The 18,390-nt window shown below is 36.3% G+C and overlaps 3 protein-coding genes across 3 annotated transcripts; all 3 read right to left on the reverse strand.

The window, feature by feature from the left end:
• Positions 1 to 2,850: 2,850 nt before the first annotated feature.
• LOC106667283 (zinc finger protein 425-like) lies at positions 2,851 to 3,761 on the reverse strand. The gene is made up of 3 exons (XM_024225050.1): positions 3,674 to 3,761; positions 3,288 to 3,434; positions 2,851 to 3,059 (listed from the first exon to the last, which is right to left on the reverse strand). The coding sequence occupies exons 1-3, from the start codon at positions 3,759 to 3,761 to the stop codon at positions 2,851 to 2,853; spliced, it is 444 nt and encodes a 147-aa protein (XP_024080818.1).
• A 5,205-nt stretch (positions 3,762 to 8,966) lies between these two features.
• Positions 8,967 to 11,857, reverse strand: LOC112126282 (RE1-silencing transcription factor B-like). The gene is made up of 4 exons (XM_024225051.1): positions 11,625 to 11,857; positions 9,998 to 10,021; positions 9,658 to 9,951; positions 8,967 to 9,598 (listed from the first exon to the last, which is right to left on the reverse strand). Exons 1-3 carry the CDS (start codon positions 11,725 to 11,727, stop codon positions 9,746 to 9,748), a joined length of 333 nt encoding a protein of 110 aa, XP_024080819.1. The 5' UTR covers positions 11,728 to 11,857; the 3' UTR covers positions 8,967 to 9,598; positions 9,658 to 9,745.
• A 2,629-nt stretch (positions 11,858 to 14,486) lies between these two features.
• LOC106667272 (zinc finger protein 333-like) lies at positions 14,487 to 17,862 on the reverse strand. Its single transcript, XM_014395120.1, has 10 exons — positions 17,853 to 17,862; positions 17,274 to 17,410; positions 17,063 to 17,138; positions 16,803 to 16,973; positions 16,605 to 16,748; positions 16,072 to 16,206; positions 15,223 to 15,404; positions 15,139 to 15,159; positions 14,824 to 14,875; positions 14,487 to 14,710 (listed from the first exon to the last, which is right to left on the reverse strand). Exons 1-10 carry the CDS (start codon positions 17,860 to 17,862, stop codon positions 14,487 to 14,489), a joined length of 1,152 nt encoding a protein of 383 aa, XP_014250606.1.
• Positions 17,863 to 18,390: the final 528 nt, after the last annotated feature.

The following is an 18,390-nucleotide window of genomic DNA, read 5'->3' on the forward strand; positions in this document are numbered from 1 at the left end:
CTAATCCGAGTTCCATCCACGAAAATGCTTCACAGCTAGAAAGACTTCAAAAAGTTTAAAACTGCTAAGCCCCCTCTAAAAAAAACTATATTTGACCGTAAACTGACCTATAAGCTTCAAAATTGTGCTTTGTATCAGTTATCTGAGTCTTATCATTAGAAAAATCCCTGTAAATTGGCCGAATTATTTTTTTTGTTTTATAATCTTTTTTACTCAGTTCTTTAAGTCTTTTAACACAAAAAAAAAGATTGTGGCTAATTAACTTTATTCGCCTGCAGTCGCCTAACTTCTGGTGATTTTTTCTTAATTTTTTAGTCTTCTATAGCAGAAAAAAGAAGGTAGTTCATTAGCGTTTTGCTGTCTCCTAACTTTTGTTGTGTTTTTTCTTAATTTAAAGTTTTCTATGACAGAAAAAAGGAAGTAGTTCATTAACGATTTGCTGTCTCCTAGCTTCTGTTGTTTTTTCTTAATGTTTTAAAGTCATCTATGACAGAAAAAAGAAAGTAGTTAATTTGTTACTTTATCTTCTATGGTAGAAAAAATGGCTAATTAACTTTATTCACTGCAGTCGCCTAACTTCTGGTGATTTTTTCTTCATTTTTTAAAGTCTTCTATAGTAGAAAATATGTAGGTAGTTAACTTTTCACTGTCTCCTAACTTCTGTCATTTTTTTACTTTTTTCTGTCTCCTAACTTTTGTTGTGTTTTTCTTAATGTTTTAAAATCTTCTATGACAGAAAAAAGAAGGTAGTTAATGCAATTTTTGCTGTTTCTTAACATTTGGTGATCATTCTAGTTTTTTGATCTTCTATGGTAGAAAAAATTGGCTAATTAACTTTATTCGCTGCGGTCTGCTAACTTCTGTTGACAATTTTTTTTAATTTTTTCAATTTCTCTATAACAGAAAAAACAAGGTAGTTCATTAACTTTTACTGTCTCCTAACTTTTGTTGTGTTTTTTCTTTAAAGTCTTCTATGACAGAAAAAAAGAAGGTAGTTAATGAACTTTTTCCTGTCTCTTAACTTCTGTTGACCATTTTATTGTTTATTTTCTTCTGAGGTAGAAAAAAGGCTAATGAACTTTATTCGCTGCAGTCTCCTACCTTCTGTTCGCTTTTTCGTAGCAGAAAATATGTAGGTAGTTAACTTTTCACTGTCTCCTAACTTCTGTCATTTTTTTTTATAAGTCTTTAATGGTAAAAAAAGAATATAAGGCTAATTAACTCTTTTCGTTGTGGTCTCCTAACTTTTGCTGGCTTTTTTCGTAGATTTTTAGTCTTTTATAGCAGGCAAAAAGAACGTCGTTCATTAACTTTTTGCTGTCTTCTAACTTTTGTTGACTTTTTTCTTACTTTTGTGAAACTTTCTATAGTAAAAAAACTAGGTAAGTAAATTTATTCGGTGAAGTTTGCTAACTTCTGTTGGTTTTTTTGTTAGTTTTCTTATGCCTTCTATAGCAGGAAAAAAGGAATATCGTTAATTAACTTTGTGCTGTCTCCTAACTTCAGATGGTTTTTCTTCTTAGTTTTCAAGTCTCTTATTGCAAAAAAAAAAAGAATGTAGTTAATAAAGACCTTTTTGCTATCTCCTAACGCCTATTGATTTTTTTCTTAATATTTTTAGTTTTCTATAGCAGAAAAAAAAGGATGCAGTTAATTAACTTTGTGCTGTTTCCTAACTTCAGATGGTTTTTTTTCAAGCTTTTCAAGTCTCTTATTGCAAACAAAAAGAATGTAGTTAATAAGACCATTTTGCTATCTCCTAACGTCTATTGACTTTTTTCTTAATATTTATAGTTTTCTATTGCTGAAAAAAAAGATGCAGTTAATTAACTTTCTTTGTTGCCGTCTCCTAACTTTTTCGTTTCATTGTAATCTTGTACATAAGAAAAAAAATATATTTATTGTTCTTCTAACGTGTATGCAGTTGTTTTCTTAGTTCTTAAATTGTGTAATATAAAACCCGATATATTGTGCGATTATTAATCAATTTTGTGGCCCACATTGCGGATATTTAACTTTATTTCTCACTTCCTTCAAGTCTTGGTTTTATAATAAAAAATATTCTTGCTTTTTCAAATTAAATTTTGCTTTTATTAAATATATATTTTACTCAGTTCGTTCGATTTTCGGTATAAAAAATAATATATTTTGCTCTAAGCAATTTATTTCTTTAAATCCCTCTTTAATGTCTCGTACAGTTTATCTCAGTACTTTTAACAACTATGGCAAACCAATATTATATATCATTTGTTTCCTACCCACAAAAACAATCATGTCTGTTTTGTGATTTTGACTAGTTTTGCAGATTTCCTACTTAATAATAATTGGCACGCAGTCCTTGAATGTCAATGTTTTACCTAATAAAAAAGGTCTATAAATTTCTATTAATTTTTTAAATTAATAATCAAATTTTTTGTTCTCAGTGATTTGAATATTATCTATCAAGACAAAATACATTTTGTTTAAAGTCCTATCTTTTTCTAACCAACACCCCCCTCACATTTTGATTAAATTTATGAATAGAGGCATTGGATTTTTTATCACATTCCAATAACCCCTGACGTTGCGCAATAATGATCAATCATGATTTTGGACTACCTTTTGTAGAAACCTCTACTTAAACCCTATTGTGTCCGTTTTGGGGGAAACAAGCTGAACTTTGACGCTTCGAGGTTGAACAAATAAATCCTACTTTTAAGCTTGAAAGCCGTGCTGGAACTCGAAGCCAATCATTAATCTCTCCGACGGACTTACGCGGTCGCGGTAAAAAGAAAAAAAAACAATCAAACGAAGCATCGTCTTGTATAAATAGCGTGGATTTTGACACCGTTCGTCGTTTTTTCGTCCGAGTTACTGGTTAAGAGAAGGGAGATGCTTGGTCGCGAAATGGGCTTTTAAGTTGTCCCTGTGCTTGGCCCTGTAAGGGCAAACCGGGCAGCCGAACTGCGGCTCCTTCCCGCACTCGTATTTCTGATGCCTCGTCAGATGGCCCTTGTGGACGTAGGACCTTCCGCAGGATTCGCAACGGAAATTGTGCGGTATGCTTCTCCTCCTCGAACCTGAAAATTCATAGGGATTAGAAAACGGTTCGGACCGGCTTCTCACGGGTACGGAAGGAAGAGGAAAAGGGAGATTTCCGAAACAAAACCCATCCTCCGTTGATTTCAACACGTCGTTTATTTTACCTATCAAATATAATTTACAAAAAGAAAGTTATAACACGTTTTAAAACATATTTACAAAATGTCACTTGGGTAAGTGACAAAGGTGTTTGGAGAAAATGTGACTCTTCAGGTTGTCCTTGAGTTTGGACTTGTGAGGACAGTAAGGGCACGAGAATTTGGCTGTTTTTCCGCATTCGTAAGTCAGGTGTCGATTGAGGCTCCTCTTATATCCGTAACCCCTTCCGCAATGATTGCAGTAGAAACACTTTCCTGTTGGAAGAACGAAAGAAATATATCAAGAAAGACGGTAAAACGATCTCCCCTGCAGTCAGTCTCGTTATTTTACCATTTTCCGAAGTTTTATTTAGGGATGTGCTTTGCAAAAATGTGCGCCTTGAGGTTTTCCTTGTGCTTGGTCCTGTGCCAGCAGTGGGGACACTGGAACTGAGGATCTTTCCCACATTCGTACCGTTGGTGCCTGTTTAGGGAACCTTTCGTACCGTACGTACGATCGCAGTCGGGGCACTTGTACCGTTTCAGACCTGAAAACAATGTCTCTTGAATTTTCTTCCACGGGGGTTTTAGTAAAAAATGCATCGATCTTGTGGACGGACGGTTCGGGATTGAAGAGACCCGCTACCACACTCTACCCTCATCATTGAAACTCTGGCATGCAACAAGAAATGAAAAGCCGGAAGAAAACATCGGGTGATTTGGAAAATAAAGGAAGGCTAGTGTCAGTTTCGGGAAAAAATATTTTGCTTTCTTAAGTAGTTCAAAACATTAAGCATTAAAAGAAAATATATCCTGAAGCCCAAGTGGTCCAATACTCATGTGCATGTTCCTATGAACACATTACCCATGATAAATATTCCATTTATATTGCATGTGTTTTATTTTATAACTATTGCTTATATCCATACAAATAATTGTCAATGTTTATGTATGAACATCGTGCATGTACTCTGTATGTTTGTGATAAATGTGTGTGAAAATTAAAATTGTAGATAATCCATTAGATTTCGTGGTCCGATTGACCAAATAACTACTTTCAATTAATTCATCTTTATGTAAGGTATTGGTTGAGATAAAAAAGTCAGTGTCACGAGCGGGATTCGAACTCAGGACCTTCGGCTAAATACGCCGCGGCTCTACCACTTAGAGGCGTATTTAGCCGAAGGTCGTGGGTTCGAATCCCGCTCGTGACACTGACTTTTTTATCTCAACCAATACCTTACATAAAGAAGAATTATCGATAATATGTGTAACACTGACGGTGTTCGTTTGCTTGTCTGCTTTTGTGATAGTGAGGTCATCGTTAGATTTTATTTTTACTAGTGTACTTCAAGCAGTCGTCCTATTTCTTCGTCTTGTATGGTAAGTTTTTAGTTCAATGGATTATGTTACATTCGGTGTTGGATAATTTATGTTGTGTTTTAATCATTTCTCTAGGTCCTGTTGTTCTCCTAGCCAGAGATTTGGGGGGGTCTCAGAGTACTGAATATTCCGCTGAGAACCATAAACATTCACGCTAATGAATACATTCGCTGAATAAAAACATTCATACTATAATTACTATATAACAATAAAAAATTTGGAAGGCACCGGGGGTTCNAAAAAAAACTGTTGGCCGTGTACTTTTTATTTAGCTACAAACCTAAAACTTTGGAAGTCACTTAGTATTTGGTATGCCAGTGCCTCCACCTATCATTCTAAGCACTGTTACCTTAAAAAATTAGAGGTCCCACAACAAACCCTTCACTCAATCACGCTAATAAATACATAACAGATAGTTAAAACTAAGGAAAGCCATCAAATGCGACCATATGCTTTTATCCGCTTTAGGTTCGATGCCATGTTTAGGTAATATCTATGCTGTTACGCTATTGTTTATGGTTTTTGTTAGAATAAAGAGTGTATTGTTCACAGTTCAGTGTTTATGGTTTTGGGTTTGTTTTTGAATTTTTTTTTTCAGAAGTCCTGGGTTTTAACGAAGTCAGTAGTAATTTACTTGGTTATTGTTTGTATGTATTTTAGTCTATTTTCCACGGATAATCGTGCCAAAGGTTTTGATATGTGCAGATTTGTTTGCTTGAATTTACATAAAAGTGTAGATAGATGGAAAAATAGATGCAGTCACTTTGAATAGATTCAAGAGCAGATCAGCAATCTTAGGACACCTAACGTTGACACTAACTTTCCTTATATTGAAAATAAAAAGATGATAAGGAGAAAAGGCTTGAAAATAATTATAAAACAAATATTACATTATAACATAGAATTTTATTCAACATCTACTTCTATATAAACTAAAAACATACATATGTCTTAGTTATGCTAAGATGGTTGGATTATGTGTTTGCTTGCTATGTGGGCCTTTAAGTTATCTTTGATTTTCGCCTTGTACGGGCAAAATGGGCAAACGAACTGTGGCTCTTTCCCGCACTCGAATTTCAAATGGCGTAGAAGATTGCTCTTGGTACTGTACCTCCTGAAACACTGAAGGCACGGAAATCTCTTACTTCCTCTCACACCTATCAAAAATAAATCTATTAGACACGGTTTCTGTTTTGTCGTTTTTCTAACGCCGGGGGGAAAAGGGTAAGAAAAGGAGCTTTTTTTATTTTCGAAGAGGAATCGATTTTATTAATGGACATCGTATGCTTTCATTAGGTGCTGGAGTTGGAGCTTCAGAGGGCCGTGATGGAACTTCATGTGGCGCGTTAGGTTGCCCTTGGTCGTGTAACTTTTACCGCAAATCTTACACTGCGTCTCTGAAGACGATGTCCCCGCCGGTTGCTTGCCTGAAAAAAAAAACCCCAACGGGAATGTTAGTCGTACGAAGAATACAGAAAAATGAGGATGTTGACGGGAAAGGATACATTGATACCAAAAGGAGTCAACTCTGAGCGTGAAACTTACTTATTATTGGACGAACATGCACCGAAATCTAGAATCGCTAACAAATAACGTCATCATGAGGAGGCACTAACAGCTTTGTGACAGCAGGACTGCGGAATCGATCAAGAATGGGCATAGAATTTTACTCAGGGAAACATTTTTCAAAATGTCATAACTAAGGACACGCTTGGGACTCTTTTCTACAGAAGATTCGGGCGAACGCAGCAATCCTTTACAAGTTTAAGCAAGAAACCATTTTACTTTTCCACTGTGGATTTGGGACCTATTGTAGATAGCTTGATGGTTTTGGAATACTTTACTATAGCGGAATTGAGACAAATGTGCTGAAATGGGCAATTTTTCTAGATAGCTCGGAGGTACCAAGATTCTGCTGAAGATTTAGGACAAATGTGCTAAAATGTTCAAAAATTGTAAAAGACAACTGCTGTAGATAGCTTGAAGTGGTGGATCACTTTTCGACAATTTGGGACAACTGGGCTCAAATCTTCAAAAACTGGACAAGACTGCTGTTGAACCCATCATCTACTATAAATCAATTGCTGTCGATAGCTTGGAAGAAGCTGGATTACGTTTGTTCAGAAAATTGCGAGTTAATGAGGAAAATCTTAAAGCATTGGGAAAGACAACTGCTGCAGGTGACTTGTAAGTTCCTTAATCCTTTTCTACAGTTGATTTGAGACACCAAATCAGCTTTAGAATGCTTAGAGGTCTTGCAAAATTGCAGAAATCCTGTAGACCACGTGGTCAATTTCTACTGTGAGATTTTATGTAAAAAAAGGATTGAAGGTTGCAAGATTACGATTAGAAGATTTAGAACAAATGTGCTAAAATGTTCAAAAATTGTAAAAGACATCTGCTGTAGATAGCTTGTAGGTTGATGAATTACTTTTCGACAATTTGGGACAACTGGGCTAAAATCGTCAAAAATCGGGTAAGACAAGTGATATAAATAGGTTGGAGGTTGTTGGATTAGTTTTCGACAATTTGGGACAACTGTGCTCAAATCTTCAAAAACTGGACGAGACAGCTTTTGAACCCATCATCTCGTATAAGTCAATTGCTGTCGATAGCTTGGAAGCTGTGTTACTTTTGTTCAGAAAATTGTGAGATGATGAAAATCTTGGAACCTTGGGCAAGACAACTGCTGTAGGTTGCAGGTTCCTTAGTCCCTTTTCTACAGTGGATTTGAGACCCAACTCTGCTTCGAGGTCTTGCAAAATTGCAGAAATCCTAGAGACCCCGTGGTCAATTCCTACTGTGAGATTTTACACACAAGCTAGTACAGATTGCTCGGTAGTCACCCGGAACCAGTGACTTCAAGTCTTCATAACTTGTCAATACTACTGTCGAAAGGGTTGCCTCGATAGTGGAAGGACATCAGACTTTTTGGGTTTGCTTCTCAAAAATAAAGAAAAACAAGAACAATTGATCATAAAAGACAACTTTCTCTTGAGTGGGACAAAAATCAACAATTGACGACAGCTGTAAACAGGAAAACTGTTGTAAATAACAAGAGGATTGATTTCAAGATGAGATATGACAGCATATGGCGAGTGATATAAATAAATGCTGGTGCAGTTGAGGAGAAGAAAGCTAAAAGTTAAGAAAATAAAATAAAGTCTTAAATCACACCATCGTTTATTAAAACCAATATATAAATACATATTACATTTTTTTGTCTACTTTAATAAACTATATAGTAATCCTTTAACCTTCTCAAATATATATATTTCAAGATGCTTTAACAATTTCAAAGAAAAAAAATATACGTTAAACTATCCAACAGGTAAGGCTGAAGTTTCAAGTTTTTAGAGTTTCGTTTAGTAGCACCAGGTAGTCCACATGCAACGAGTAGATATGTTTTTTAAGATTGCCTTTGTGCTTGGCACGATGGGGGCAATAAGGGCATTGGAATTGTGGCTCTTTCCCGCACTCGTATTTCTTGTGGCGAGCCAGGCCGTCTTTGTAGATGTACGACTTGTCGCAGGTGTTGCATTGGAAACGTTTCCTTGAGGATGTCGACCCTGGAGAAGACACTGCTGGTTAGAAATGAAAATAAAATATTCTGACACAATGGAAAACCAATAAAAGAGGATCAAAGGAGAGGATCGTTCCTGTTCTATAGGAGGACGGTTAGTCAACAAGGATACTTTCATATACATATATTTTTGTGTGTTAGAAAAGAAATTAACTGTTACAAGTTTAATGAAACTTTATTTTACAACTTTTTTATATGATTTTCTCTTTTTTCTTATTTGAAAAAAAAATTGTTTAATTATGCTTAAGGGTCCCAACTCCTTGGTTAATCGGAAGAATGTTCAAGCTGATTTGTGTGAGAATCTACAGGAAAAAAAAAACAAAGAAAAAGAAAAGAAAACAAGAAATAAAAAGAAAATACGAAAAACCAAAGAAAATAAAAATTACCTTTTTATCTTGATTTCAAGATCGTCCTTTTTTTGATATTTTCGTACAATTAAAAACCATTTGCGTTTTGGTAAGGAGGAAGAGGATACAAGTTACAAAAGGGAGGATTTGGTCTCGTCGGAAAGTTCGGACATGTGTTTGATGATGACGTGCCTCTTCAGGTTCGTCTTTTGTCTCGCCCTGTAGCCGCAGAACTGGCATTTGAACCTCGGCTCGGGTATGCACTCGTACCTCAGATGCTGTGACAGTCCCGCTTTGTACTTGTACGTCCTGTTGCACCTGTTGCAACCGAATCTTTCTCTCTGCTCTAAAATAAATTACAAACAATTAATATCAAATAATGAAAAAAAACAATCAAGGCAAAAAAAAAAGAGGAAATTGATTACTTACGAAATATTTAAATAAGTGAAATAAATACAAAGCAAGTCAAAAAAAAAAAAAAAAATCACAAGGGATTACTTAAAAAAAGCGCTGTAAATTCAAAAAGCTCTCCTCCATATCTATTTGACTCAAGTGACAAATTCACCAGAGTTGATAACGTTTGATCAAATCTCTGCCAAATCAAAGAATAAATATCACATTTGTGTACTTATAACTTTTAGCCTTTTGAAAAAATCCCATCAACTGTTCAATGTAGATCACAGCGAGAACAGACGGATCCCTGAAATTAACTCCTAAGAAAAAATCCCCTTATTCATCTGCTGGAATCTAGGTTTTGGAGTAAAAGAAATTTCCGAATATATATTTTTTTGTCAGAGGTTTTAATCCAATATATTACAAAATATAAAGATTTTTTTTTAGCAGATAGGAATAAATCCTGTAGTAATTAAAGCTTGTTTCAGGCCAACAATTGAAATTTTTAGATTTTTTAAAAACAAATCAATCGAGTAAAAAAGGTTATTTCATGTTAACATATACATAGAGGCACATATTTCAAAAAAATAAAAGGAAAAAAGATAATTAAAAAATATCTTATTATTTTATTAAACAAGACAAATTTTTGTTACAAGTTTTATTTCTCAGTCGGCTGAAATATAAGGCTGTTATCAATTTGTAGCTGTAGAAAACCGTTTTCGTTGCATATCGATCTGGAGAAAAGTGGGAAACAATCAAAAAATTAAATAATCTTTAATTTTATCGATATTACCTCATCCCCAGGAGTGGTCTTGTGGAAAGTTCCAAAACAGACCTGAATTAATTTTTTTTTTTTATAGAAAACGTACGGGAAAATAAGCTCATAAGCTTATTTTCCCTTTTATCCTCATGGCGATGATGTCGGCGTGCTTGGAATAAAGGTGGAAACGGAGGTGCGAGACGGCCGATCCTTTGTAGTCGCAGTGCATGCAGGAAAGGCGGTCCGGTTGGCCGCAACTGTGCTTCCTGTGGTAGACCATGTTGTGTTTGTATTTGTAAACTCGGCCGCAATCTGAACAAGGAAATCCTGGAAAAAAATTCCAAAAAAAAATGTTTTAAAACGGACTGGATACCAGGGGAAAAGCCTGCTCGTAAGACTGGGAAAAATCCTAGTTTTATTAGCGATTATTCGCTCTCCTAAGGATGAAAATAAGGTTTTTGTTTTAAACTTTCCTAATTAAAATTAATTCATAAAGCAGAAAAAATGATTAAAGTTTGCTCGTTTCAAAACAACAGTTTTAAAATTGGCCGTCTTTCCTTCCACCTCTCTGATAAGAAAGTCCAAACTTTAAATGTATCTACAAATGTTTATAGAATGTTACTAATTGTTCTATAGATTTTAACAAATAAACTTTCCATTCCTGGAGGGAAAAACCTTCCCCACAGTCAGACTGGAAAAATCCCCACTTTACCACTAAATATTCGTTTTCCTAATGTACACTGAGGATGGAAATAAAGCCGTTTTATATTTTATAAATTTAACTACTTTATAAAGCAGAAAATAGTAAAGGAAATATTTATTTAAATTTATTCCTATTCAAAACGACCCTTTGAAATTTGGTCGCTTTCCCTTTCTATTTCCCTGCCAAGAAAGCATCCCCACTCCATTTGTATAATCAATTTTAGTTATTTTTAAATGAAAGCAACCGTCGTACAATTCAGAACAAAATGTCAACAAAAGAATTTAATAACTGTAAAAAAATAATCCTCCCCTTTCCTAAACAAAAAGTGAGAGAGTCAGAGAAACTCTGTGTGTGTGTGTGTGTGTGTGTGTGTGTGTGTGTGTGTGTGAGTGAGTGAGTGAGTGAGTGAGTGAGAGAGAGAGAGTGAGAGAGAGAGAGAGAGAGAAAATACTTTATTCAGTGACCCTCCCAATAAGGTCACAAAATTTTTCAAATCTGGCACTTGAACAAATAAAGGTTTGGCTGAAACAAAAAGTGCTAGTGCATATTTGAAAATCCATTTTATTACGGCCGATATAACGAAAATAAAATCTGATCTAACAACTAAATGTAAAACACCTTGAAAATATCTTTCAACAAACAAAACCAAAACTGTAATTTTTGTTCAAAAAAATCTTCCCCCTTGGCTCATGTTTTTTATTAATGTAAATTATATGCGACTTCTACATTATAAAAATAGAACATAAGACAATTTGCAAACCAAATTCAGACGGAATTAATAAAGGCAAATAAGGAAGAGAGTTATATGGGGCGAATCGTTCAAAACAGATATGCACACACTTTGCGGTTAAAAAACTGAACATTAAGGAAAACAGGCATTTCATAAAATCTGTTATATTGATAATTAATTTTACAAATTTTTGGCATTTGTATATCAGTTTAATGGTGCCAATGTTTGTTTTTTTTCACATAGGGACACACAAGAAGTAAAAAATTTTCGTGATCACTACAACAATATGAAAGTTTATCATATCATAAAATCCAAATGTTATAATACTGTAAATTATTTCAATCAATTATACTTTTTGTTAAAGGGCTTGGCTGTGATAAAAAAAGTTAATGCCAGGAGCGGGATTCGAACCCTCGACCTTGGGCTGACCGAGCTAGCCACTTGATCAAAGCCGAAGGTCTCGGGTTCGAATCCAGCTCGTGACACTAGTTTTTTTTTCATCTCAACCTTGGATAAAAAGTATAATAAATTAATTATGACAGCTAAATATACATGGATTAATATTTTATATTATATTAGCGGGGTTGCCGTTGTGTTTGAAGGCGAGGTGTTTCTTGAGCTGGACCTTCTGCCTTGCCTTGTACGGACAGGAAGGACAGGTGAACCGCATGTCCGCATCGCCGCAACCGTGCCTCAGATGTGCCAAGTAGCTGATCCTGCATTTGTACACCCTCTTGCACTTGGGACACTGGTTGGGCAGCACGTTTTCCTCTGTGGGTAGGTACGGTAAAATACGACCTAAAAAAAATCGGAAGGGTCAATTTGGGTCAATTGTAGGCCTAGCGGAGGGTATAGAAATTTATGTTTTAATTGACCAGTTACCAGTTTCGTTCTTTCCTTTTTTTCCGGTTCTTACGGCGGGACGAAGCCAAACTAAAAATATCCAGGTCGATACACAAGGGGTGGGTGACTACCCAATCGTATCTAAATTATTTACGATGCTATTTTTTCGTAGCGACAAAGAAAAAAAATTGTCTCTTTACAACAAAAACAAATAATCCAAATACTCCCAAGAAACTTACATAACCTTCCCATAATTCTATCAAAAACCTATATACTACTGTACAGTAGTAGTGGTGTATAGCCACCACCTTACAATTTCGGATTGTTTTAAGTTTTAATTTTTAAACATGAGTTTATATGATAAAACGAAAGGTTTAAATAAAACATTCAAGTAGGATCATAACTGAAATAATTAATTGTAGAAGGTATCCTTTAAATTATTTTCCTTAATCAGTCGTGAGAGAGAAAAATGATTTATTCGTTGACCGTCTTCTCATTTTGAATAGAAATCTTGGTTTTTTGCTTTAAAAGGACGCGATTTTAATAGTTTTTTAATGAATTTTGTTTACATGGTCGATTCAATCGAACTTCAAACAGTCTGAACAAGTTTTGTTTACCAGATCGATGTAATTCACCTTCAAACAGTCTGAACAAACAAATGTACACTTGGAGTTAACATGTCTGTCTATAATATCAATAATGGTGTCATCATTTTGCATCGGCGACACTGCGGAATGACGCGGACCCGTGTTTCAAAAGCTCGAGAAGAAGAGATGTCACCTTAGGTTTTATGTTATTTTTCCCTTATTCGTAAATTTATTTGCATATAAAATTTATCTAAGTAGTACAGAGTAACTTGCGAGGTAGCTTTATGAAGTACTTGCTTTAAGTCTAAAACCTGACTGTTTACAATACCGTTGGATCAGAGCAAAACAGTACGACCGATCATTAATCATAAAAATCAGTGGGTTTTTTTCCCCTAAGCCTAGGAAGTTTTTATTCTGAACAATTACAAATCTCGTTATAAGTTGAATCTGGCTTGAATTGTATGCATTAATGTTTATTTTTGCAGATGGTCGTAAAAAAAAAAAAAAAAAGTGGAGATTTTTAGCAGTTGAATATTCATTCAACTGTCCTAAAGGCGTTTAATCGTTTATCGATTTAATCGATAAAATCAACGGAAATAGGTAACTGAATAATAATTGCATTAGGAATAACTTTATTCGTTCCACGTTAAGTCATTTTTACTCGAAAAACAAAATTAATACGGCGGACACTGGCTAAATTCAAAATACCCAGTATTTCGACATTAAAATACTACTATAAATAAAGACTCCATTTATGTTTAATAATCTAATTGACCGAATTACTTATTTCAATTAATCATTCTTTTTATGTAAGGTCTTGGTTGAGATGGAAAAGTTAGTGTCACGAGCGGGATTCGAACCAACGACCTTCGGCTCAATACTAAACACTTGAGCTATCGTGACTTCAAGTGGTTAGCGCCGAAGGTCGCGGGTTCGAATCCCGCTCGTTACACTAACTTTTTCATCTCAACCATGACCTTACATGAAAAGAATAATTCATTGAAACAATAAGATTCGATTTCTCATAAAATCCATAATGTTTCGGGATAAACGGATCCTATATTAAAATATTGCATACGTCTTGATTATCCCCCATAAATTTATAACACTAGATTCCTCTTTAAACATAACATTCATTTTCCAATCGAATTAGCTGTTCAAGTTAAGGCGATCCAACGGCAACAATTTAGCTTCATTTTTCCATTATTCAACAACACGAGCATGTAAATCGATCCAGCTTTAAAATAAAATAAGCAGCATAATGTTAAAATTGATAAACATATTCATCAATATATGCACAAGTAATGCCAAAGCTCGCGTGTGTGTATGAGGATGTTGATGTTAGATGTCCCACGTAATCGAAAAGAAACGTTCTTTAGTTCTACAAAGGGAGCGTGTAGGAATGCCACCTCGTATAAGAGTTGAACTGAAAGTTTGCTCGAGCACTGCATCGACTGTCAAAGCCCGCTTTTCAGAAGAAAACGGGTGTTTTTCAGTACGTTGGGATTTCTTGTTAAATGTATTTATTAGCACGAATGTGTAGTAAATTAATAACATCAATTAGCTCAGTTGCTACGTTCATACCGCATGCCATGAGTGAATGATGTATGAAGGAAAGAATGGATTTAATAATTGGGTTAAAAATTGCGTAGGGAATTGAAGTTGGGACGGACGAGAGGTCTCGGGCTGCTGACAAACCCGGGAGTCGGTGAGGTAACCGAGGTCTCAGGTTTTTGAAGAAATTTAAATGAAAGGACTACTGAAAGAATAAATGTTTTATTGAGATCGTACAGTTTTGTTTTTTTTTACAACTGGGGCGTCATAGTGTGATGCTTGAACGCCATGTGCCTCCTAAAGTTCCCTTTGTGCTTGGCCGAGTAAGGGCAGACCGGACAGTGGAACTGGTTCGGCCTGTAGCTGAGGGCCTGGCTCTTCTTCACACCGGTAAAATAATCGAAACCTTTACTAGCTCTGTCTGGAAAAAAGGCCGAGAGTTAATCTAATGGGTTGTGCGTGGCGGTCCTGCGGCGAGGGCGTGGGCGGTGGCCATGTGCCTCTTAAGGTGGATGTGGTACTTGGCGTGGAAGGAGCACAGAGGGCAGAAAAACCGCGGCTTATCCCTGCACTCGAACTTCTTGTGGTTGTGGAGGCTCTGCCGGTGTCGGTACGCTTTCGGGCAGTCGGGGCACTCGTACAGTCTTTCTTTCGGCCGAAGCCTCACCACTGAAAAGCAAAGTCGAAAAAAAAACGATAAATGTAATTTCATCCGTCGCAATGGTGCATCAGCAACTATGGTGTATGATTACGGACAAACGTATAATAGCGACAACTAAAACCTGGGCCTAGTCGAGATGTTAAATTTTGGTTTTGGTTATCACAAATCTGAATCTAAAAAACAAAAAAGGACGCATTCTGCTTAGTGCTTTTCAAGTTAAATAGCTCCTTTTCTGCCGCGATACATGTCTGTGTGGAAAGTATGCCAAGTTTTTAGCGTGAAACGGAACCTTTAGGATCCATCGTCCACCCCAAGGAGGAACAATCAACAAACATTATATACAAGAAATTGTATTTATAAAATATATTTTACATAGAAATATAGTAAATATTTGTTTTTGTTTTTTTCACTCCGTGGGCGGTATCATCGCTGTTGCCTTGAGCGACGCCCTGTACTCCTGGAAAAACGGAAAATCCCCATGAAAAACATTCTTTTAAAGAGATAAAACGCTTTGTACAACCTCGTAGTGTTTATTGATGATGTGCGACTTGATCGGGGCCTTCTGTTTCGATCTGTAAGGGCAGAAACTGCACGAGAACTGCGGTTCAAGTCCGCACTCGTACTTCTTGTGCTTCGAAAGGCTTCCGCTGTGTTTGTAAGTCTTTCCGCACGAGTTGCACGCGTATTCGGAGGGCGGCAAAGCTGGAAAAAATCGAAAAGCGGCATGCGTCAGAGAATTTGTCCGGGGGATTTTTCGATAAAGAGAAAATACTTTTAAGGTTTTTGTATGTGTGTTTCTGTGATTTTGACAAAACGAGAGTGCCATTTCAGCTTGGAACGCCGTGAGATTTTTTTATTGCTCCCAAAACGGATTTTCTTTACAATATGTAACGATTAATTTTCAAAAAAAAAAAAAAAAATGTTTTGTGAATTATAATCCTTGAATGCTCGCGAATGCAAGGTGAACAAGATTCATCTGTACAATAATCCATTTTAATTTAAAACAATAATTTTTCCAATTGTCTTTGAAGAGCGGATTTCGTTTTTGTGGGATGTAGAAAAATTGAGTTACGGACACTTTCAACTATTTATTCAATTTTAAAAAACTGAAAAAAGTTCATGTTGTGTTACATGATGACATTAATTCTCGCACTGCATCTAGTCCGATTCAAATTGTACTTTTTATGATCTCATCGTCTAAAAACTCAAGATATTATGTCTTAAAAGTCTCTAAATTAATATGTATATAAAAAAATGCCTGTTGTTCAGGCAAAAATCACATTATTAAAGTTTCCAAGTTTCTTCGTTTCGTAGTTCTACTTCAAAAAAGTCCCATTGTGTTTGAAGATGACATGGGCCTTCAGGTTACTCTTCAGCTTGGATTTATAAGGGCAATAAGTGCAGGCGAACTGAGGTTCCTTCCCGCATTCGTACTTCTGGTGCTGCCAAAGTCCGCTGTGGTAGCGGTAGCTCTTTCCACATTTGGAGCATACGTGTCCTGCTCCTGAAAATTTAAAAATTGAATTGATATTCCGTCCGTTGTACTCGCCTGAACATGATGACCGATAAACAACTAAAAACTGGCGAAGAAATAATTCTCACTAATGCACATAACTATGTTGAATGGTAGGCACAGTATGTATCACACATGGGAACCGGTGAACAGTCAAGCCAGACCATTTTGCAAAATCTAAGCTTTTTTTAACCCACCCACCCGAATGACGGTCTATGTCTAGGGCGTACTGCAGGCAATGGTACGTCTCCTAATGTTATCAGTAATAATTTAACAAGTTTATTTATTATTTGTGATATGAATTCGTTATTTTTCTGCTTTGTCTTGTAACGGTACTTAGGGCAGAGGAATATGACCTCTTTCCTGCGTGCCAAAGGCCGCCGTTTTACCGGTAGCACTTTCCGCAGACATGGCACTCGAATTTCTCCTAAGGCCCTTTAAATTAAGACAGAAGACTTGGTCAAATTCGTCCACCGATCTGCCGACTCTTGAGAGCGTGGGTGTGAAAAAAAAATCACTAGACGTTAAAATACCTATATTTACAAAGAAATAAAAATACATTTAAATGATACTGGTTTGATGTTTGCAAGCGACATGGGTTTTAAGGTTTCTCTTGAGCTTGGCTTTGTAGGGGCAATGGGGGCAGACGAATTGTGGGTCTTTGCCGCATTCGTATTTTTTGTGAGACCAGAGTCCGCTGTAGTACCTGTACGTCTTTTTACAGTTATCGCAGCTGAAACGGCCCGGTTCGCCCCGTCCTGAAATTAAAATTTTTGTATTTCAATCGGACGTGTAGCCTGAAATGTCCCGGTAGAAATGGAACCGCCTCCGGTCCATCGAGTCGCACTCGTATTTCCTGTGCGCCCAGATATCGGTGTAGCAGCTGAATCCGCGACGGCAGATGTCGCAAACAAACGTCTTGCCTAAAAAAAGCCCAAAGTATTTCTGGTAAAATAAAAATCAGCGGATGAAAACAAAAAGAGGTGGATGGTTTCGGTTGTCGGATTACGCTAGGCGAGCATGGTATGCTTCATAGCGACGTGCTTTCTCATGTTGACCTTCTGCTTCGATCTGTGTGGACAGTGCGGACACTGAAACATGGCCTCTTTGCCGCACTCGTACTTCATGTGTTGGCTCAGGCCGCTTTTGTACGTGTACTGCTTACCGCAGTTGGGGCACGTATGCTTGCCGAGTGCTGAAAACCAACAAAACTGTTAAATGACTATCTCGAGTGAAAAAGTAATAGCTAGATAGCACCACCGGCACAAACACTGGGCTTAAAACCTCAAGAAGTGACATTTTCAAATGGTAAACCTATATCCAAAAAACAACAGCTAGTCGTGTCTCGAATGTTTTCACAAACTTATGTTACTAATCGTTTTTCTTACACGGTGTCATCACTTGGCTCCATACAAGGAGCAAGTAAGAATGTCACTCGATATAATTGTGCTCGACTACGCTAGCAAATTTTCGAATTCCTATACATACATGAATTTTGGAGGAAATTGAAGTATTTCTATTGGAGATCAGACTAGTTAAACACGTAGAAACAAAACCATTCAGGTTTTGTACATCGTATATATTTCGGGATTCCTCTATACATGCATGGTGCATTGTATACAATTGTACATAGTTACAATGCCCCATGATGTATGTTTAGAGCACAACCTTCCAGGCTTGTGAAAGGTTATCGCTGAAGAGGGACAGATTCCTTGAAATATATACGACGAACGAAAACTAAATGGTTGTTATTGTTTCTGTGTGTTTAATTAGTGTGACGACCAATTGAATGAACAACAACTTAATGAAGAAAGTACAGATACAACTACAATGAAGTATTTCTGGTTGCAGGCAATCTTATTATTTTGAAGTTTTATATGGATCGACCACTTTTCCACTCAAGAATACTCTGGATCAGTGTTGTCTTTATGAAAAAGCAAATTCAGTTGCTACTACCAAGCTGTCTACTTATTTCAAGGTCTCATAATCAGGGCACATTACTTGGCAATGTTGGGAGTGAGTCAGACTTCACAGCAATTTGAAATCGTTTGTGAAAAACTTAATTATGTCAATGTGTAGACATATTTAAGACTGGTTTGCCATCATGATGACCTTAAAATAGATCGAAAACTTGGCAGTAACTACTAAATTTGCTTTTTCATCAACACCAACCGT

This window comes from Cimex lectularius, unplaced genomic scaffold (genome assembly GCF_000648675.2).
Source record: "Cimex lectularius strain Harlan isolate CLEC.00 unplaced genomic scaffold, Clec_2.1 scaffold10, whole genome shotgun sequence".
NCBI classification, from domain to species: Eukaryota; Metazoa; Arthropoda; class Insecta; order Hemiptera; family Cimicidae; genus Cimex; species Cimex lectularius.

Coding starts and splice junctions, on each gene's coding strand:
- LOC106667283 (XM_024225050.1), bottom strand. CDS start 3,761: ATGCATTTTTTACTAAAACCCCCGTGGAAGAAAATTCAAGAGACATTG. Junction 3,435..3,673: donor CAAGTGCCCCGACTGCGATC/GTACGTACGGTA, acceptor TTCTTCCAACAG/GAAAGTGTTTCTACTGCAAT. Junction 3,060..3,287: donor ACTCAAGGACAACCTGAAGA/GTCACATTTTCT, acceptor ATGAATTTTCAG/GTTCGAGGAGGAGAAGCATA.
- LOC112126282 (XM_024225051.1), bottom strand. CDS start 11,727: ATGCGGTTCACCTGTCCTTCCTGTCCGTACAAGGCAAGGCAGAAGGTC. Junction 10,022..11,624: donor CAACCCCGCTAATATAATAT/AAAATATTAATC, acceptor GATTTTTCCCAG/TCTTACGAGCAGGCTTTTCC. Junction 9,952..9,997: donor ACGAGCAGGCTTTTCCCCTG/GTATCCAGTCCG, acceptor ATTTTTTTCCAG/GATTTCCTTGTTCAGATTGC.
- LOC106667272 (XM_014395120.1), bottom strand. Junction 15,160..15,222: donor TCATCAATAAACACTACGAG/GTTGTACAAAGC, acceptor CCGTTTTTCCAG/GAGTACAGGGCGTCGCTCAA. Junction 14,711..14,823: donor AACATCTCGACTAGGCCCAG/GTTTTAGTTGTC, acceptor TTTGCTTTTCAG/TGGTGAGGCTTCGGCCGAAA.